Source organism: Stigmatopora nigra, chromosome 13 (assembly GCF_051989575.1).
Source record: "Stigmatopora nigra isolate UIUO_SnigA chromosome 13, RoL_Snig_1.1, whole genome shotgun sequence".
NCBI lineage: Eukaryota > Metazoa > Chordata > Actinopteri > Syngnathiformes > Syngnathidae > Stigmatopora > Stigmatopora nigra.
This window is the reverse complement of record NC_135520.1, coordinates 9622601-9642965: the sequence shown is the minus strand read 5'-3', so window position 1 is coordinate 9642965 and position 20365 is coordinate 9622601. Positions and strand designations below refer to the sequence as shown.

Sequence of the window (20365 nt, the reverse complement as noted above, 5' to 3'; positions counted from 1 at the left end):
GGATCTGGGGTCGAATCCAGGTCCTGTATGGAATTTGCATATCCGCCCCGGGCCTGTGTGGGTTTTCTTTGGATACTCCGGTTTCCTCCCACTTTCCAAAGATTATAAGTTATTATATATATGTAAGTTATTGCATTTCTTTTGGGTTTATGAGCAATTAATGGAATGGACACAAAATGGCCGGCAACTGACAACGCCGGCCTTAGAGCCCAATAGACTTCTAGGCTTATTTATATGATGTCTTAAAAATGAATCAAGTAGAACGTAGTAGAAGAAGACGAACATGTGATTGGCGCTTTACTGAGAGCAAGATGGCGGTGGTAGTGCAGAGCTTGCAAGATCAGATCGAAAAAGCCAAAGAAGGCTTGAAAAATGTCGACGATAATATCCGTAAATTAACTGGGCGTGATCCCAATGAATCCAGGTAAGATTTCACTACTTTAACATCTGCCTTTGTTTCAGTTTTTCATTCCGTTTAACGCGGAAATCGAACGTTGCAGTCTACCGAGGGTGGGTGTGCTAGCATGGTTGCTTTACCTTGAAAGCAAACGCGCGTTCTGTCGGAGATCTAATTTTGTGCTCGTATCAAACATTTGTTATTCATTTATGTTATTGCTACAAATATTAAACTACAAAGATAGCTAAACTATGTTATATATACGTAGTCGCCGAAGGGCACGGGGAATCGAAGTACCTCGTGAGGGCAGGCCCGGTAGTCATCGTTTTGTTGTATTTCTACGACTCTCAGTATGGTGGACAACAGTAGACGTCCAATTCACCCAAACAGGGAGGACGAGCTGTGATTTCTATCTTTTTCTTCGATGCTCTTTATTTTTGACTTGCAGTCCAAATTTCTTTGACGTCTAGCTCTGTCAGTGGCAGTGATAACTTTCCAAAGTATAGAAGCTGCCAATCCAGTGATCATTACCTCTGCCTCGAGTATAGAAAATAAATATGCACGTATGGTATCATAGGTAATTTCAAGACTTGTTCACATAGTTACTTATGGATCATTTCCTATTTAAATTTTATGGCTTCTCTCTGTATGTTGGTCTCGTACTGCTAACTTTTGGCCATCTCCAAGTTAATCCCTGTTGCTTTGGAGGCATTTTAACCTTCCTTGGTAACTCATTGGCTCGTGATGATGATGACGCAGTTTTGACCGCTGAGGACGAAAGTACAAATATGACTCTGGATAAGAAATTGAGCATAGTGCAATAGTACATGCACTCAATTAGAAAACTCACACAATTCCAGTTTTACACCGACAATGTCAAAGAATTAAAAGCATTTGATTCTGAACGTACAGTATGAAGGAGCTACCAAGTCACACAATAAACTTCCACAGGCCATATGTTTGACACCATTAGTTCAAAGACGTTGGTGCAATGCAAATGGTTTACATTGTCTTTTGTGTTTCAGACCGGGGCAGCTGCGCCGGTTCGGTGGTCCCATGGCAGGCATTCAAGTTGCAGCATTGGGAGGAGGTAGAGGAAGAGGATTTAACCTGCTCAGGTATTGACAAACAATAATGCGCTTCAGTAGGAAGAGAGTGACATACTTGATCTCTCCAGATTACATGCACTGTGTTACATATAACTTTGAAAACTTTTCAGTCGATTTTCAGCCAGCATATGAAACATGAGCATTTCTGAGCACATATAAATTTGAATGTATTTTTCTTGCCCTCACAATTTATTGAGGATTGTTTAAATCATGTGATGTGTCCTTGTTCAGGCGCAGTCTCTCTGACATTGGAAGCGGCGGCCCCCCTGCCAAGCAGAGGGACATCAATGGAGCCTTGTTAAGGTGTGCTTTGTTCTGGAGCGTGCTCATTGGCCACCAATATCTGAATCCTGTTTTCAAATCAGTGTCTTCTCTCTTTTGTGTCAAAGGCTGGCAGGTGACCAGAGGGCCAAGAGAGATCCGCGCCACGACAGCGACGCCGAGGATGACGACGATGTCAAAAAGGTGAAGCTGGTTCAAAATGCAGGCAATCGCAGATGACTCTATTCCAGTCACTTTGCGTTCAGACCAGCCACTTTTTGTCACGTGACGAGTCGCTCGCTTTTTAAGTGCTGTTTTGGGTTCACACCGACTTTGGGTGGCCAAAACATGACGTTCCTATATCCTGAACAACTTCTGTTCCACGTAATGTAAAAATAAGTAATTGTCCAATTTTACTACTTTTTCCCCTCCTAATTTTACTTCAATCTCCGTGCATAGTGGGCATTCAAATTGAGTTTTTGTTACCTTAAATGTCAGCCCCTAAACCCAAAAAAATCTCCATTTACAATTTCCATGTTACAGTTGTAATCCTGGAAATTTAAAATGTATCATTTCATTCTGGTAATATTATGACTTTAATCTCATATTTTTACACTTATCCCCTATTTAATACATTTCCTGGGTATCATATTTGGCTATCGCTGAAATCAACTCGCCCGTCCGTCTTTTCTGCGCCGCCAAAATTTAACGTGCACATTGCGAAACACAAAAAAAGCACAAGAGAAGCTAAATTGTCTGCATCGGAAGAAAGCTCTCAACTGTTGGTTTGCTTTTCTTGACCTTTTAGCCGGCGTTGCAGTCGTCTGTTGTAGCTACCTCCAAGGAAAGAACACGCCGTGACCTCATTCAAGATCAGACTATGGATGAGAAAGGAAAACAGAGGTAGGGGGCACGCTCCAATGAGACACTTTGGTTACGTCTGACTTCTGTTAATTCACATTCAGAGTTGTCATTTTTTGTGTGTGTGTTCCCTTTGGTTAGGAATCGGCGTATGTTTGGCCTGCTCATGGGGACCTTGCAAAAATTTAAACAGGAGTCTAACGTTTGTACAGAGAAGGTAAAAAACAAAACAAGGCATGCTTTAAGTGCATTCCTGAAATGTTAATTTGCTACTTGTTATATTTATATGACCAGGCAAGTCTGCCTTTACATCATCTACTCATAGATTTCTCCCACGAAAACGAAGTTATTGTTAAAGGTTAACAAATATGTAGGCTTTTTTTTCCCCCAAGAACTGCCAATAGTAATTGCAATAATCCATAACTGTTATGTTCACTGTTTGGGTAATTATCTTTCCGGTGAATGTCGACTGATTTATTGTTGGACGGTATATCGATCAAGCCAATATATGGACTTTTTTTAAGGTCGGCCAATATCACCCAATTTATAGCTGATAAAATAGGATAATTTACGTTCACGGTTTGGATCATGGTCTTTTTGAATTCTGATTTTTTGTTCCACTTATTGGCGAGTGTTACAAAAAGTAGCATTAACAAATTAATTGCTTTTCATAATCAGCGTGCTTTTATTTAAAAAAGCTGTAGCATTCTACATTGGCATACAAAATCATATTTGAACATTCGCAATTGGCTGATTTTTTTTCTCTTTTTTTTTCATCGGTATATTCATATGTATGAGCTGACTTCTAGTTATCACAATGATTCTTCAGCTTCCGGCTGGCTTGCCAGACTAAAGTGTTACTGCCATTGATGGTGATAGACGTTCGATCCAATTTCACCGGGGAGCACTATCAGTCAAAATGGATTGGATGTTTATCACCATCAATGGCAGCTAATGAAATGAATGCATTTGCTCTTAAATCGTTAAGACTAAGGATGCCTTTTTTCCTTGTCATCCCAGCAAAAGCGTCGCACTGAGATCGAGCAAAAGCTCGAAGTTCAGGCTGAGGTTGAGAAAAAGAAGCTGGAAAGCGAGAAAAGGGAGTTGTTTGAAGAGAGGAGAGCCAAACAGACTGAGCTGAGACTGCTCGAACAGAAAGTCGAATTGGCTCAGTTGGTAAGATTCATTTTGTACTTTTTTTTAACTCGGTTGAGTTGTATTCTGAATGAGCTAAATAATCAACCCTGGGTTTCTTCTCCCGTGAATGGCTTGTCATACTAGGTAAAACCTGAGCACCACCTCAATATAATTTTTGAAAGTACCATTATTGTGTCAGGCAAAAAAAACAGATCAAGTAGCCCAGTTTTCACTTGGGAAAACTCAAATTTACATCATTAAAATTAATTGGTGCCACTATTTTGAAAAATTCAGTTAGTTTTCATATTGGGTTGTTATAACACCACTGTCATTTAAAAAAGGCACTTAAATACTGAGAAACAAAAGTTCTTTTCATTCATCATGCTCAAAAATTAAGATTGGAAGATAAGAAATCAGTTATGAGCAGATACTAACATTTATGCCTAATATGGTGGCATATATGATCAATTACCAAGAGGACCATTTTGAGAGAAGATGGTCACGATTTAGTCACATTTGTGTTCACTTATTTTTGGCTGAGAAGGTCTATCAAATGAGCGCCCTATACTATAATGGGTTAATTTAGCTGTGAAGAAGCCTAACATGGGGAACAAATTACCTGACGTGCCCATTTCCTCTTCTTGCAGCAAGAGGAGTGGACCAGCCACAATAACCACCTGGTGAAATTTATTCGCACCAAGACAAAGCCACACATCTTCTACCTGCCTGGGAAGATGTACTCTGCCACTCAGAAACTCCTCGATGAATCCACCAAGAAACTAAACGGTCAGATGGGTGTTTTTTGTTTTCCTCTTCGATCTATCCTGTGGATGCAATGTTTTGATTGCTGAAAACGATCGTTGTCCCGTGTGCCTGTTCAGTTATCTTCGAAGAGCGGCGCGAAGCGTTCACGGAACACATCAACAAGATGGAGTCCCGACCGCGGCGACAGCCGAATCGCGACCTGGATGGCAACTCGGCGGCGACAGGGAAGGAGCGCTCGGCGGAGGGTAAGCCAGCAGGTCAGGTAGACAAGGTGACAGGTAACAAGAGGGCTGGCAGGGGGGAGGAGAATGAGGAAGATGAGGATGAGGATCAGGAAGAGGAGGAAAAGGAGAAGGAGGGAGATGGGGAGCCGGGGGAGGATGGAAAGGTTGCTGAGAAAGTAGAGTTGGAGGAAGGGGAGAGTAGGGAAGGCTTGAATGAGGAGGAGGAGGGGATGGAGTTTGAGGAAGCCGGGAATGGGGAAAAGTTAGGGGAGGTAAAAGAGGAGGATGCAGGTCCAGTGTCAGCAGATAAGATGGAGGTGGAGGTAGGGAAAGAGAAGGGGGAGGCCAGTAAAATGGAGCAGGACGGAGATGGTAAAGATAGTCCCTCAGACCTCGAAGCAGAAAAGACCGAGCTCGCCTCTCAATCAGTAGCGTCCGCAACCCAACAAGAGGCATCCGGCGGCGTCCGTCTCGGCGCGCCCGCCGTCCCCGACCCGGAAGTCCCGTCACTCCAGGTAGTGTCTCTGGACGCGGCGGGGCAGGAGCCGCCTGCCCCTCCCTCTGACATACTGGAGCCCGGCAGTCAAAACGCAGCCGAGCAAAGTCAATCCGTGGGAGAATCGGTTACTGAGGCTCAGCCCGATACCCAGGATGGGCCGGGGAACCCGGCGGCTCTCGCCGAGGGACAGAAAGACCCGGTCGGGGGGAGGAAGAAGGCGAAGGAGTCGAAAAAGGGCCGCGCCAAGAGTCGCAGTTCTTCTTCTTCCTCCTCCGGCTCCTCCTCCAGCGGAAGCTCTTCGTCTTCTTCGGGTTCGAGCCGCTCGTCGTCCTCCTCCTCGTCTTCGTCCTCGTCCAGCAGCCGAAGTCGCAGCCGGGACGACGGCAAGCGCAGCAGGAGGCCGTCGGGCAGGGATGGCAAAAAAGAGGAGAGGAGTCACCGCAAGAAGGGAGGGAGCGGCGGCAGGGGGGATGCCAAGGAAGGGAGAAAGAGGAAAAGCGACGAAGGCAGGGGAAGGTCTTCTCGAGACGATAGGGAACATAAAGACAGGGAGAGGAAGGACAAAAGACACTAAGCTTGGTCTCGTTCTGTTCCGTCCCCCAAAGTTGGCAACTCAAACTAATTACACTTCACATTTTACACGTTCTTTTTAAGATCACCCAATAGAGCACGTTCAATTTACGTTTAGACATGTTTGAGATTCGGCCCTAGTAAAAATAAAACATTTTAGGAAAACGGAACAGTGTTGTACTGTTGTTTTTAATTAGACCTGTTTAATGTGGTTTGGAAGAAAGGCGGGAGATTTCTAAAGAATTATTTTCAAATTGATTTTATTTTGTTTTTCCATCCAGCCCTCTGTGATGTTGTTATACTAGTGGCACGTCTTCTGGCTACTGTCGCCTGAACCATGTCATAGTTGTCTTATGTGATTTATTGGTTTTTGAGAATGTTTTTCATTGTTTTGTATCAACCAACCTGCTTCAAATTAAAGGTGAGAAATGAAAATGTTTGTATTCGTTCTTCTAGTTTTCATTTGACTCATTTTTTTCTTAAGCAACTTCTACAATTGTCAGCACTTTCCACAAATTTACTTTTTAGCAAGCATACCTGCCACATGTTAAAGTCATCAAGTCGTGCTCCAACTTTTATAACTATCCTGTGTAGGCAGGAACACCTCTCTCATTACCCTATTTTTGTCATTTATTATTTCAGGTGGGTGGCCTGATGGGGTGAGTGATTCAGCGTGCCAGACTCTCAGTTCTGGGGTCTTGGGTTCAAATCCAGGTCATGTCCACCTCTGTGGAGTTTGCATGTTCTCCCTGGGCCTGCGTGTGTGTCCTCCGGGTACTCCCGTTTCCTCCCACATTCCAAAAACATGCATGGTAGGCTGATTGGACACTCTAAATTGCCCTCTAGGTATGAGAATGGATGATTGTCCGTCTCCTTGTGCCCAGGGATTGGCTATCCTACGATACAGCCTTTGGCCTGGAGTCAGCTGGGATAGGCTCCAGCACTTTTATCTATCTTAGTGTAAAACTACTGCAGATTGGGCAGCATCTGCTGTCCAAAATGTGCAATGCAGGAACAGGTCTGTTAATGACAATGCACATGGAAAATGTCCATAACTTTATTTTTGTTTTGGCTAGAAATATCATACATGAAATGGATCATTAAAAACACTGCAAGTCCTGGTTGAACTGTAGCAAACATTCTGTTGCCAAGGTTTATAGATTTGTATATCATCCAGGTACAAACCAAAACTTGACTGCTTATATTTAAAAAAATAATGACCAAGATGCCTAATGCAATCTGACAGCTGTATGACTGCAATGGTCCATCTGTCCACATGAAAGTTGGCAACTTGGTTCTTGTGGTAGGAGCCACTTATCAACCTCTTGTCCCCTTCCGCAAAAGTCACTCGGGCTGGTCTGCCAGGTCATTCTGCTCAAAATATCTACAAAAAAAGAAGCAAAGCAGAAATTGCTATATTATAACCATCAAACCATAGCTTACTGTTTCATTCATTAGAAAATGTTTTTTTTCTTTGTACACATTGAGACCTGAATTTTGGTTTCACTTTTGCACTGCCATTAACTATAGTTTCATTTATTCATTGTCCATACCGCTTATCCTCAAGGGTCGCAGGTGGTGCTAGAGCCTCTGCTACCCAACTACAGATACTATGAAATAGTGGATAGCCTATTGCAGGACAAGTAGACGGACAACCATTCACACACACTCATACCTAGTCAATTTAGGGTGTTTGAAGTTGACTGGGATAAGCTCCAGCACCCCCTGCAATGCTTCTGAGGTTAAACCATTGAATGAACCATATATTTCTTTTCATTACAGATAAATAACAGTACAAAAAAGGATGTTAAAAGACATGGAGGGGTTAAAAGCTGTACTGATACCTTCCAACCAAACAGATGAGAAGATTGAGAGCCGGCAAGCTGTCGTCATCTTGACTTGCCTACAAAAAGTGAGTTACATCAGGGGTGTCATTTTGACACCAGTCCAACCACTACTCTGAGAATATTTTATCCACTTAAAGATTTTTGGTATGACATACTAGGTTGCTCCGCAGCTGCGCACATCTCCTGGCTAACTGTCTTATTGAAGAATGGGCTTCTGGCAGCAATGGCTTCTCCAAACAGGCCAACAGTGCATACACCCACCGGCCCTGTGACCCCCATGTCCCAAAATACAAAACAAATAAGGTGAGTTTAACATAGCAGATTTAGGATTATATGTGCTGTATTATTTGGACTATAAATTGCACCGGCCAAATAAAAGGCAATCATGAGGGAAAATAATCTAAGTTTTGGATGCCATTTTATTTTATTAGAAACCAAGAACCAACATATGTTAACGTAACAATATTAAAATGGAGAAAATGAGCTTATGTAGAAAATCTGTTAACGCAAAAAATAACTATAACCTAAAATAAAATAAACAGGCTGTTGTGGTCGGAGAGAAAGAAAAAAAGACATAGGTCGCATTTGGGTATTAGTCGTTCACCCAGCCAAACGATGAGTGTGCGACTTATAGTCCGTAAAATACAGTAGCATGACGAGATCTCACCAGTTGGGGGATGAAATCTCCTTCTTCAAACCAACTGATAAGAATGTCCAACACTGTCAACAAGGTCGACTGCAACAAAGCAAATATGTCCAATGTTGATGTTGAACTGAAGCGACAGTAAAGTCAAGTGCATTGGACCAAATTTACCTGATTGAGCCGGCTGACGATCGTTAGGAGGGGAGGGAAGCCAACCTGAACAGTTGTGAATTTCAAATAGATTAAAATGAGTTGCTAAATAATATGTAAAATACTCCTAATGTGGAATACAACCTTGCTGTAGTCCAACCCTTCCTCTGCACTTGTGTTACAGGACGACAAATCTTGAAGGATCTGTTGTCCTAAACAAAACTTCTTCCAGCCTTCCTCATCTGCTTGAGTTGGCTACACAGTAATAAACATGATATCCGTTATGAGTCACGTGAAACAAATACAGGGGAACCAATACTTTTGAATGCTTCTACATACAACATTTTCAAGTTACAAAACCATTTGATATGCAAGTTACTGTTCCAAAATACAAAAACAAGATCCAAGTTAAGAAATCCCCCAGACTTAAATACATTTTCCATAACCGTTATTTTACTTTGAAATTGACGTGGTAGCATCACGCCCTGCTTGACAATCTACTTACACTCATCTGTCATCTCATTGGCTGTCTCACAACAACTCTCCCTGTATTTTTTTTTTTTTTTTTTGAGTGTGGTTAAAGCATCTTTATTTAAAATTATAGGTGTGGATAAAATGAAGAAGCAGGCCCTTGTTATCCACCCATGGTTGTAAGTTCTACTTAATTCTAAGTTTTTTAGATGTGTTCAGATGTGTGTTTAGATGTGTTTAGATGTGTTTATATGCATGTTTGTCTGTTGCCTAACATTAGCTTACACTCATGCACCTGCATGAATAGAAAATGTTTTTGCATGCATGTTATTTATTTTAATACGTTAAATACGTTAATATTATTTTATCTCATTTTTGTGTTACACCATTTTAAATGGTTTAATTGGTGGGTTTTTTTTTAGGACTGTGGATTACATTGGAAAATTTACAGATACAATACTGCTGTATTTCCCCCAAAATACAACTCACAAAATAAATACTGGAACCAATTAATTTGGCAATAAGAGGTACAACTGTACCTCAAATCATTTTCATAGCTCACCATTAGGACGTTGTCATCAAGCGATTGGCAGCTCCAGCGTTGTCTGTTTTTTGTGATAGTCTGCAAACAAAACACACAAACTGATTGAACTGTTTCACAACAGGGATCCAGATTTAAGTATACATGCTGTAGGTTGTGTGTGTTTTGTATCACCTGTCTGACATCGGAAAAATTGCTGACTTGCTTCTGTTGCCACTCCAGGCTAGGAGAGAACCCAGCTGGAGCTGCATGGCACTCTGCCACCTGGAAAACATGTTCTTTTGATTAACTAGTACTAATGTAATGGGATCATGTGGTTTTTCACAGAGTGCAGTTTAGTACATATGTGTACAGAGAATAGTCTTGTCAAAATATCTAAGTATCAATACGGAAATGTTATACCCAGATACAATATTTGATTGCAAATGTATCAATACTGAGTTCATTTTCTGAACAGCGTATCCTCACAAAGGTCGCGGGGGTGCCCATCCCAGTTGACTACAGGCACCAGGTCGGGGACACTCTTAATAGGTGGCCAGCCAATCGCACGGCAAGAATTGAACTAACCCTTGTCAGGATAAGGAAATATCAACCAGGATCACCAACCAGTGTATGTGTGAGTATCTTTATATTTATTTATTGGTAACGACTTCCTATCACAATTTAACACTAAAGGTAATTAATTATAAGAAGCTATAGATAACATGGGTCACATTTGGGTTCCTGAGAGGCAACCTAGAAGACCCTAATTTCCAACAACATGCAGTTGAAATTTTTCGTATTTTGACAACAGGGCTAACTACATTTTATACATGGAAATTAGACGTATACTAGACATTTCAAGGAGAAATAAAAACACGTCTGACTCACAGATATGTTGATAGTTTGTTTTTTCTTCAACTTCTTGGGGTCAATCTGAGCAACTGCCACTTCTGGATATAATGCTGCCTCTAACCTGGAAGGGAATTTTACTTCTATATTATACTATATTCTGCGATTGGTAAAAAATGTATTAGTTTCACGTGTACATACTGGACTTGTCGAAGGTACTCTTGCGGGTTTCTTGGTGGACCATCCAAGTTAAGAGGCGTCAAGGGGTCAACGCTATCCATGGGAAGCAGCCGCGGCATTAGATCTTCGACGTCAGATTTCATATTATCTAACTATTAGATCCGTAAATTAAATCGTTAAATGATTTACAACACAGTTACAGATCAATGGGGGAAACTTTTAACAGGGAAGAAATATCACCGATGAGCGCAATTTGATGACGCCATCAAGCTGCGCGCTGTGTTTTGATTGTAGCTATGCCTTTAATAAAGACAGCCTTCTGATTGGGGCACAAAAAGACAGACAACTATGCACACTCACACACACTTTGGGGCAATTTAGAGTTGCTAATCAGCCTACCATGCAAGGTTTTGGAATGTGGGAGGAAACCAGAGTACCTGGAGAATACCCACGCAGCCCCGGGTAGAACATGCAAACTCCACACAGGTGGACTGACCTGGATTTGAACCCAGGACCCCCAGGGGAGGCCACATGTCCACATACTAACTCCACTTATTAAGGTCACTTCTCACCGGCATCTATTTTTGCTTGGTGTTTTCTCGTGGAAATAACAACAAAAAAAAGACCTTTTCACGAGTTTATATTAGGTTGTGGAAAACAATCATATTTTTAGTGATATTGCCACAACTATGTCATGGATTGCTGTCTGATTTCTGTGGAGATTCAGAGTGTGAAAGTAAGTTGGAACTATAATAACTATAATTGGATAATATTTTATAATACTATTGAGTGAACTAAGTCCTCAGAAATAATCATGCTTTATTTTATCGGCTTCACTGTGTTTTATATATACTACAAATATACTACGGACTAGTATGGTTTTTCTGTCAGTGTTTATGTTAGTGCTGTGCAATATGGGGGAAAACTGTCACAATATGAACCATTTTATATGAAAATATGAATATGCAACAATATGATACATTTTTAATTAATTATTAATCATACGTTAATTTACTGCATGTGATCCATCGTGATTAAAAATTGCTACTTCTTTAAAGCGCGTCACTTTTATTTGGGCGGGGCCTGGTAGTTTTTAGAATGTAATATATGCTCCGTTCCACTAGATAGCGGTGTGGTCAAAGAAATTGGCGGAAGTGACGACGTGAGAAGAAAAAGAAAATACTCCAAGGTAGTACGTGCACAGTCGTCAGTGTGAGCTGGTTTAAACGCCGACTTTTCAATTCCAATCTCAACTATGGTGCTGCTTGAAAACGATTCGGTAAGAATCCACTTCGATTTCCCTTTTATGTATGTCGTTTTCACATTATTCGTCAATTAAAACGCTGTCGAAAATCAGGATTTCAAAAAGAAATTAGCACGAGTGGCGTTGGGTATTGAGTAATTAGCTACAGCTGACTATTCAGTTCACATTAGGCAAACGCTGAATTGTTTGTTCAAACCCTGACGACGGTGCGTAAATATGAGATCAATTTGAAATGATTTGTAATTTTAGCAACATGCTTATGCAGATGATACCCAAAAGGGAGTCGTTCTTTAATTGTACATTTATACGTCAAGTATGTGCTGTCTCGACTAAAATGTGCTTTTTTTTCGCTCTCTTAGTTTCTCACAGAACTGACACTGTTTGTTCCAGAAGTGCAGATCTTCCGGCAGTGTTGTCATCACATTAAAAAAGCGTAAGGTGGCCTTCTTGGTGAAATCAAGTTTATTTTGTGGTGGTGGTAGATTCATAAGAATATATGCGAAAAAATGTTCGTTGATCGTTCTGGCTAATGTCTAAAAATATGGTTGCATCGCTCATATGATTTGTTGTCTTTCCCAGGTGACGGCAGGACGAAGCCAGTGCCCAGAAAAGGCCACTTGGACTCCTTCGAGCCCACAGACAATAAATGTCTTCTCAGCGCCTCCGATGGCAAGAAGAAAATTAGCAGTGGTGAGTACGCCGTCTTGTTTAGTTTGTCTAATCCACACTATGGCCCGCGGGCCACAAACGGCCCGTTAGACTTTTAATCCGGCCCCCCTACGTTGTCCAAATGTTTTTTTGCCAAAATGGCGCCATCACGTGGTAGCCAGTGGCAGTAGCTCTGTCCACTCTTATTTGTATTTCGTGTTTTATCGCCCCTCTATCTTTTTTAAATTACATTTTAATATTTCTTAATACATTCCAATTTACTTTATTTAGTACTTTATACTTTTTACTTTAATGAGGATTGATGAGTATGTTAATACTTGAGTCCTTTTTTCCTGTTTGTTTCATTAGTACTGTTAATGGATGCAGTTTTTTATGTTTCGTATCTTGTGCTGACCCGACGCAAATGTCAAAATTTTAAAGTCAATGTGGCCCCTGAGCCAAAAAGTTTGCCCACCCCAGTTAATTTTCTTCCAATCTGACCTATTTCCTCTTACTTACAGATCACCACCAAAGATATCAAATTTCAAATGGTAAGTTGTTTGTTTCCCCCCATAAGCCTTTTTTTTGCACTGCGACCGACACCCATTTTACATTGGAAAAAAAAATCTCAAATTGATGATTTTGTAATTTTATTGTATATTAACAATATAAAGTAGGTCTCAAGGTTTTATTAGATAAAGCCAAAAAGTGCAATTTTCACGCTGACGTAATGTCTGCGGACCTTGAATAACGCTCAATTTATTTAATGTAGGAACACACAAAAATGAATGCATTTTAATATTATAATTTTGAGTTTATTTCCCCTAAGATTACACTAAAAGCAACATTGGGCTCATGCACTGTCACAAAAAGTTGATGCCCTTGAAACCAAACAACTTAAATCTTGTAATATTACAATTTTCCCCCTCCCAATATTGCTTTAATCTCCTAACATTACGCTAAGAGCAATTTTTGTGCTTGTAGACTTTACATCAATAAAGTTAAAGACAAAGACTTCTGGTTCACACTTTTATTTTATCCAAACGGTAACCAAACATGCTTTATTGTAACAATATAAAATGGAGTGAAAACAGGCTAATGCTTTCACATGGTAACAGACTGATATTTTTGCAGGCTTACTCCAACCTCCTGCGAGCGCACATCGACGGCTTGAAGAAGGAAGACAAGAAGTGCAAAAGCAAGAAGACCAAAGCCACTCAGTAATTTGGAAGCATAGCTCTTGAACTGATCCCATTCCAAGCTTACAATCCAATCTGGTAGCAAGAACCTCCATCGGCCACGACGACTGACGTCGGGGACCCCAGTCCGGTCGGTGCCCATTTTCTTGTGCAATGGCCACCCTTTCTATTTATGTTCAAGTGAGTACTTTGAAAGTGACTTTTTTTTTATTATACTTTGTCTTTCCAGGCTTTATTTGAAACAGTCCAGTGTTTCACATAATTTTACTTGGATTGTGCAAGTACAACGGTTCCAGAAAGCTCAAAGTCCCACACTTTGTACCAAATTGCACTTGTTTTAATAAAAGTTCTGTGACAAAAAGGTAACTGTCTGTGTTTATTCTGCTAGTGCATTTCTGGAAGGATCCATGTTGCTCGGTGTTGTTCCTCGAGTACTTGTGTACAGGTTATGCATGGTACGAGGCTACCACGGTTACGAGGCTACCACGGTTACGAGGCTACCACGGTTACGAGGCTACCACGGTTACGAGGCTACCCCGGCTACGAGGCTACCACGGTTACGAGGCTACCACGGTTACGAGGCTACCCCGGTTACGAGGCTACCCCGGTTACGAGGCTACCCCGGTTACGAGGCTACCCCGGTTACGAGGCTACCCCGGTTACGAGGCTACCCCGGTTACGAGGCTACCCCGGTTACGAGGCTACCCCGGTTACGAGGCTACCCCGGTTACGAGGCTACCCCGGGTACGAGGCTCGCGCGAGCCATGAGAGCCTCGTAACCGGGGTAGCCTCGTAACCGGGGTAGCCTCGTAACCGGGGTAGCCTCGTAACCGGGGTAGCCTCGTAACCGGGGTAGCCTCGTAACCGGGGTAGCCTCGTAACCGGGGTAGCCTCGTAACCGGGGTAGCCTCGTAACCGGGGTAGCCTCGTAACCGGGGTAGCCTCGTAACCGGGGTAGCCTCGTAACCGGGGTACTTGTACTAGTACTCTTACAAGTACTTGTACTTGTACTAGTACTCTTACAAGTACTTGTACTTGTACTAGTACTCTTACAAGTACTTGTACTTGTACTAGTACTCTTACAAGTACTTGTACTTGTACTAGTACTCTTACAAGTACTTGTACTTGTACTAGTACTCTTACAAGTACTTGTACTAGTACTCTTACAAGTACTTGTACTAGTACTCTTACAAGTACTTGTACTAGTACTCTTACAAGTACTTGTACTAGTACTCTTACAAGTACTTGTACTAGTACTCTTACAAGTACTTGTACTAGTACTCTTACAAGTACTTGTACTAGTACTCTTACAAGTACTTGTACTAGTACTCTTACAAGTACTTGTACTAGTACTCTTACAAGTACTTGTACTAGTACTCTTACAAGTACTTGTACTTGTACTAGTACTCTTACAAGTACTTGTACTTGTACTAGTACTCTTACAAGTACTTGTACTTGTACTAGTACTCTTACAAGTACTTGTACTTGTACTAGTACTCTTACAAGTACTTGTACTTGTACTAGTACTCTTACAAGTACTTGTACTTGTACTAGTACTCTTACAAGTACTTGTACTTGTACTAGTACTCTTACAAGTACTTGTACTTGTACTAGTACTCTTACAAGTACTTGTACTAGTACTCTTACAAGTACTTGTACTTGTACTAGTACTCTTACAAGTACTTGTACTTGTACTAGTACTCTTACAAGTACTTGTACTTGTACTAGTACTCTTACAAGTACTTGTACTTGTACTAGTACTCTTACAAGTACTTGTACTTGTACTAGTACTCTTACAAGTACTTGTACTTGTACTAGTACTCTTACAAGTACTTGTACTTGTACTAGTACTCTTACAAGTACTTGTACTTGTACTAGTACTCTTACAAGTACTTGTACTTGTACTAGTACTCTTACAAGTACTTGTACTTGTACTAGTACTCTTACAAGTACTTGTACTTGTACTAGTACTCTTACAAGTACTTGTACTTGTACTAGTACTCTTACAAGTACTTGTACTTGTACTAGTACTCTTACAAGTACTTGTACTTGTACTAGTACTCTTACAAGTACTTGTACTTGTACTCTTACAAGTACTTGTACTTGTACTCTTACAAGTACTTGTACTTGTACCCTTACAAGTACTTGTACTTGTACCCTTACAAGTACTTGTACTTGTACCCTTACAAGTACTTGTACTTGTACCCTTACAAGTACTTGTACTTGTACCCTTACAAGTACTTGTACTTGTACCCTTACAAGTACTTGTACTTGTACCCTTACAAGTACTTGTACTTGTACCCTTACAAGTACTTGTACTTGTACCCTTACAAGTACTTGTACTTGTACCCTTACAAGTACTTGTACTTGTACCCTTACAAGTACTTGTACTTGTACCCTTGCAAGTACTTGTACTTGTACCCTTGCAAGTACTTGTACTTGTACCCTTGCAAGTACTTGTACTAGTACCCTTGCAAGTACTTGTACTAGTACCCTTGCAAGTACTTGTACTAGTACCCTTGCAAGTACTTGTACTAGTACCCTTGCAAGTACTTGTACTAGTACCCTTGCAAGTACTTGTACTAGTACCCTTGCAAGTACTTGTACTAGTACCCTTGCAAGTACTTGTACTAGTACCCTTGCAAGTACTTGTACTAGTGCCCTTGCAAGTACTTGTACTAGTGCCCTTGCAAGTACTTGTACTAGTGCCCTTGCAAGTACTTGTACTAGTGCCCTTGCAAGTACTTGTACTAGTGCCCTTGCAAGTACTTGTACTAGTGCCCTTGCAAGTACTTGTACTAGTGCCCTTGCAAGTACTTGTACTAGTGCCCTTGCAAGTACTTGTACTAGTGCCCTTGCAAGTACTTGTACTAGTGCCCTTGCAAGTACTTGTACTAGTGCCCTTGCAAGTACTTGTACTAGTGCCCTTGCAAGTACTTGTACTAGTGCCCTTGCAAGTACTTGTACTAGTGCCCTTGCAAGTACTTGTACTAGTGCCCTTGCAAGTACTTGTACTAGTGCCCTTGCAAGTACTTGTACTAGTGCCCTTGCAAGTACTTGTACTAGTGCCCTTGCAAGTACTTGTACTAGTGCCCTTGCAAGTACTTGTACTAGTGCCCTTGCAAGTACTTGTACTAGTGCCCTTGCAAGTACTTGTACTAGTGCCCTTGCAAGTACTTGTACTAGTGCCCTTGCAAGTACTTGTACTAGTGCCCTTGCAAGTACTTGTACTAGTGCCCTTGCAAGTACTTGTACTAGTGCCCTTGCAAGTACTTGTACTAGTGCCCTTGCAAGTACTTGTACTAGTGCCCTTGCAAGTACTTGTACTAGTGCCCTTGCAAGTACTTGTACTAGTGCCCTTGCAAGTACTTGTACTAGTGCCCTTGCAAGTACTTGTACTAGTGCCCTTGCAAGTACTTGTACTAGTGCCCTTGCAAGTACTTGTACTAGTGCCCTTGCAAGTACTTGTACTAGTACCCTTGCAAGTACTTGTACTAGTACCCTTGCAAGTACTTGTACTAGTACCCTTGCAAGTACTTGTACTAGTACCCTTGCCAGTACTTGTACTAGTACCCTTGCCAGTACTTGTACTAGTACCCTTGCCAATACTTGTACTAGTACCCTTGCCAGTACTTGTACTAGTACCCTTGCAAGTACTTGTACTAGTACCCTTGCAAGTACTTGTACTAGTACCCTTGCAAGTACTTGTACTAGTACCCTTGCAAGTACTTGTACTAGTACCCTTGCAAGTACTTGTACTAGTACCCTTGCAAGTACCTGTACTAGTACCCTTGCAAGTACCTGTACCAGTACCCTTGCAAGTACCAGTACCAGTACCAGTGCCAGTACCAGTACCAGTACCAGTGCCAGTACCAGTGCCAGTACCAGTGCCAGTACCAGTGCCAGTACCAGTGCCAGTACCAGTGCCAGTACCAGTGCCAGTACCAGTGCCAGTACCAGTACAAGTGCCAGTGCCAGTACCAGTACCAGTGCCAGTACCAGTACCAGTGCCAGTGCCAGTGCCAGTGCCAGTACCAGTGCCAGTGCCAGTGCCAGTACCAGTGCCAGTACCAGTGCCAGTGCCAGTGCCAGTGCCAGTACCAGTGCCAGTACCAGTGCCAGTACAAGTGCCAGTACCAGTGCCAGTATAAGTGCCAGTACCAGTACCAGTACAAGTGCCAGTACCAGTACAAGTACAAGTGCCAGTACCAGTACAAGTGCCAGTACCAGTACAAGTACAAGTGCCAGTACCAGTACAAGTACAAGTGCCAGTACAAGTGCCAGTACAAGTGCCAGTACAAGTGCCAGTACAAGTGCCAGTACAAGTGCCAGTACAAGTGCCAGTACAAGTGCCAGTACAAGTACAAGTGCCAGTACAAGTACAAGTGCCAGTACAAGTACAAGTGCCAGTACAAGTACAAGTGCCAGTACAAGTACAAGTGCCAGTACAAGTACAAGTGCCAGTACAAGTACAAGTGCCAGTACAAGTACAAGTGCCAGTACAAGTACAAGTGCCAGTACAAGTACAAGTGCCAGTACAAGTACAAGTGCCAGTACAAGTACAAGTACCAGTACAAGTACAAGTACAAGTGCCAGTACAAGTACAAGTGCCAGTACAAGTACAAGTGCCAGTACAAGTACAAGTGCCAGTACAAGTACAAGTGCCAGTACAAGTGCCAGTACAAGTGCCAGTACAAGTGCCAGTACAAGTGCCAGTACAAGTGCCAGTACAAGTGCCAGTACAAGTGCCAGTACAAGTGCCAGTACAAGTGCCAGTACAAGTGCCAGTACAAGTGCCAGTACAAGTGCCAGTACAAGTACAAGTGCCAGTACAAGTACAAGTGCCAGTACAAGTACAAGTGCCAGTACAAGTACAAGTGCCAGTACAAGTACAAGTGCCAGTACAAGTACAAGTGCCAGTACAAGTACAAGTGCCAGTACAAGTACAAGTGCCAGTACAAGTACAAGTGCCAGTACAAGTACAAGTGCCAGTACAAGTACAAGTACAAGTGCCAGTACCAGTGCAAGTGCCAGTACAAGTACCAGTACCAGTACAAGTGCCAGTACCAGTACAAGTGCCAGCACCAGTACCAGTACAAGTGCCAGCACCAGTACCAGTACAAGTGCCAGTACCAGTGCCAGTACCAGTACAAGTGCCAGTGCCAGTACCAGTACAAGTGCCAGTGCCAGTACCAGTACAAGTACAAGTGCCAGTACCAGTACAAGTACAAGTGCCAGTACCAGTACAAGTACCAGTACAAGTACAAGTGCCAGTACAAGTGCCAGTACAAGTACAAGTGCCAGTACAAGTACAAGTGCCAGTACAAGTACAAGTGCCAGTACAAGTGCCAGTACAAGTACAAGTGCCAGTACAAGTACAAGTGCCAGTGTCAGTATATAGTATAGTAAGGCTTTTTCTCCCCTAAAAAGGCGACATACTATAGTAAGACTTTACTTATATAAGTACTTGCACAAGTATCCTTGCTTGAGGGTAAAGTGGGGACACAGTGATGCAGAGGTTAACTCACCTGTCTCTTGTATGGGTGGCCTGGGTTTGAATCCCAGTCGGGAAACATTTTCTCTTGGTTGTTTCTGTGTATTTGTAGTCAAGACCTTCAAATGATGGGAAAGGAAAGCGTAGCCCAATTGTGGCACAGTGTTAACTCACCTGTACTTTGTCTGGGTGGTGTTGGTTCGATTCCCGGTTGGGACACATTTTCACTTTGTTGTTTCTGTTGACTTCTTGTCAAGACACTCAAATGATTACAAAGAAATGTGTAGCCACTTGGTGGTGCCGAGGTTTGGTCACTGGACTCTCGTCGGGGAGACCTGGATTCGAGTCCCGGCTGCGACATATTTTCACTTAGTTGTTTGTGTGAACTTCCTGTCAAGACACTCAAATGATTACAAGAAAAAGTGTAGCTGCCTGGTTGGCGCAGAGGTTAGTTCACTGGACTCCCATCAGGGAAACCTGGGTTCGAATCCTGGTTGAGACACTTTTTCACTTAGTTATTTCTGTGGACTTCTTGGAAAGACACTCAAATGATTACATAGAAAAGTGTAGTCACTTGGTTGGCGCAGAGGTTAGTTCACAGGACTCCCGTCTGGGAGACCTGGGTTCGATTCCCGCTGTCGTCATTTGGTTGATCACCAAAACCATGTAGGTGAGTAAATGGAATAAGAAAAAAAAAAGAATAACCTTTTTATTTTATATTAAACACTTAGTCATACTTTTCAGCAAAAGGTTATATTCCGAACTGCCTTCGGCAGTTCGGAAGACAGTTGAGGGACCTGTCTGTGCACAAGGCGTTCTCGGGTCGGCCTCCGGCCGACCCTCGACCGCTTGCTTGGTCAGTCAACCGCCGACACCGGGAAGCGAACTCACGTTCTCTCCGTGCAAAGGCGAGTGTGCAACCCACTACACCAACTCGTGCCCCACTTATACATAGGTGTTGAAACGTTTTATCCAAGGAAATGGGGTGAAACACTTAGTCATTTTTTTGACAAAATCTTTCATCCACCACTGAATACTTATACACTTAAACACTTAGGCATTAGAACTTATTCTTTTAACTGAATAATATTGTGAAAATCTTTGCCTGCACTGGGATTTGAACCCAGGACCTCAAAAGTGGGAGACTGATGTCTTAGCCACTGGGCCACCACCCTCTGAGAGAAAACAGTAGTACATGTACTTTTATCTCATTAATTTACCTGAATAATATTGGGGAAAATCTTTGCCAGCGCTTGGATTTGAACCCAAGATCA

General features: G+C 42.2%; 4 protein-coding genes across 7 annotated transcripts; 3 read left to right on the top strand and 1 right to left on the bottom strand.

Moving 5' to 3' along the window:
* Positions 1-275: 275 nt before the first annotated feature.
* On the top strand, positions 276-6262 carry pnn (pinin, desmosome associated protein). Its single transcript, XM_077731720.1, has 9 exons — positions 276-424; positions 1423-1515; positions 1738-1809; positions 1896-1971; positions 2576-2670; positions 2770-2845; positions 3649-3804; positions 4413-4551; positions 4647-6262. Exons 1-9 carry the CDS (start codon positions 312-314, stop codon positions 5825-5827), a joined length of 2001 nt encoding a protein of 666 aa, XP_077587846.1. The 5' UTR covers positions 276-311; the 3' UTR covers positions 5828-6262.
* Positions 6263-6858: 596 nt separating this feature from the next.
* Positions 6859-10778, bottom strand: gemin2 (gem (nuclear organelle) associated protein 2). The gene is made up of 10 exons (XM_077731308.1): positions 10508-10778; positions 10346-10430; positions 9650-9739; positions 9497-9556; positions 8608-8718; positions 8485-8529; positions 8338-8406; positions 7826-7936; positions 7668-7726; positions 6859-7207 (listed from the first exon to the last, which is right to left on the bottom strand). Exons 1-10 carry the CDS (start codon positions 10627-10629, stop codon positions 7168-7170), a joined length of 792 nt encoding a protein of 263 aa, XP_077587434.1. The 5' UTR covers positions 10630-10778; the 3' UTR covers positions 6859-7167.
* An 855-nt stretch (positions 10779-11633) lies between these two features.
* Positions 11634-13963, top strand: LOC144206365 (signal recognition particle 14 kDa protein-like). 4 transcript variants are annotated; one of them, XR_013328341.1, is made up of 5 exons: positions 11634-11765; positions 12110-12183; positions 12330-12440; positions 12920-12949; positions 13533-13963. XR_013328341.1 is itself a non-coding variant. In XM_077731314.1 (4 exons), exons 1-4 carry the CDS (start codon positions 11742-11744, stop codon positions 13620-13622), a joined length of 255 nt encoding a protein of 84 aa, XP_077587440.1. In that variant the 5' UTR covers positions 11677-11741; the 3' UTR covers positions 13623-13963. The 4 variants fall into 4 exon arrangements, 1 of the variants encoding a protein (XP_077587440.1); XR_013328342.1 differs by lacking the exon at positions 13533-13963 and adding an exon at positions 13383-13512; XR_013328340.1 differs by lacking the exon at positions 12110-12183 and having other exon boundaries at positions 11677-11765; positions 13533-13727; positions 13827-13963.
* An 82-nt stretch (positions 13964-14045) lies between these two features.
* LOC144206560 (uncharacterized) lies at positions 14046-18998 on the top strand. Its single transcript, XM_077731590.1, has 4 exons — positions 14046-14381; positions 17384-17562; positions 17606-18065; positions 18258-18998. The coding sequence occupies exons 1-4, from the start codon at positions 14046-14048 to the stop codon at positions 18996-18998; spliced, it is 1716 nt and encodes a 571-aa protein (XP_077587716.1).
* Positions 18999-20365: the final 1367 nt, after the last annotated feature.

Coding starts and splice junctions, on each gene's coding strand:
- pnn (XM_077731720.1), top strand. CDS start 312: ATGGCGGTGGTAGTGCAGAGCTTGCAAGATCAGATCGAAAAAGCCAAA. Junction 425..1,422: donor CGTGATCCCAATGAATCCAG/GTAAGATTTCAC, acceptor TTTGTGTTTCAG/ACCGGGGCAGCTGCGCCGGT. Junction 2,671..2,769: donor GATGAGAAAGGAAAACAGAG/GTAGGGGGCACG, acceptor CCCTTTGGTTAG/GAATCGGCGTATGTTTGGCC.
- gemin2 (XM_077731308.1), bottom strand. CDS start 10,629: ATGAAATCTGACGTCGAAGATCTAATGCCGCGGCTGCTTCCCATGGAT. Junction 7,937..8,337: donor GAGATTTCATCCCCCAACTG/GTGAGATCTCGT, acceptor TGGGGGTCACAG/GGCCGGTGGGTGTATGCACT. Junction 7,208..7,667: donor CTCATCTGTTTGGTTGGAAG/GTATCAGTACAG, acceptor CTTTTTTTGTAG/ATATTTTGAGCAGAATGACC.
- LOC144206365 (XM_077731314.1), top strand. CDS start 11,742: ATGGTGCTGCTTGAAAACGATTCG. Junction 12,441..12,919: donor CAAGAAGAAAATTAGCAGTG/GTGAGTACGCCG, acceptor TCTTACTTACAG/ATCACCACCAAAGATATCAA. Junction 12,950..13,532: donor AAGATATCAAATTTCAAATG/GTAAGTTGTTTG, acceptor ATATTTTTGCAG/GCTTACTCCAACCTCCTGCG.
- LOC144206560 (XM_077731590.1), top strand. CDS start 14,046: ATGCATGGTACGAGGCTACCACGGTTACGAGGCTACCACGGTTACGAG. Junction 14,382..17,383: donor ATGAGAGCCTCGTAACCGGG/GTAGCCTCGTAA, acceptor TACCTGTACTAG/TACCCTTGCAAGTACCTGTA. Junction 18,066..18,257: donor CAAGTACAAGTGCCAGTACA/AGTACAAGTGCC, acceptor AGTACAAGTACA/AGTGCCAGTACAAGTGCCAG.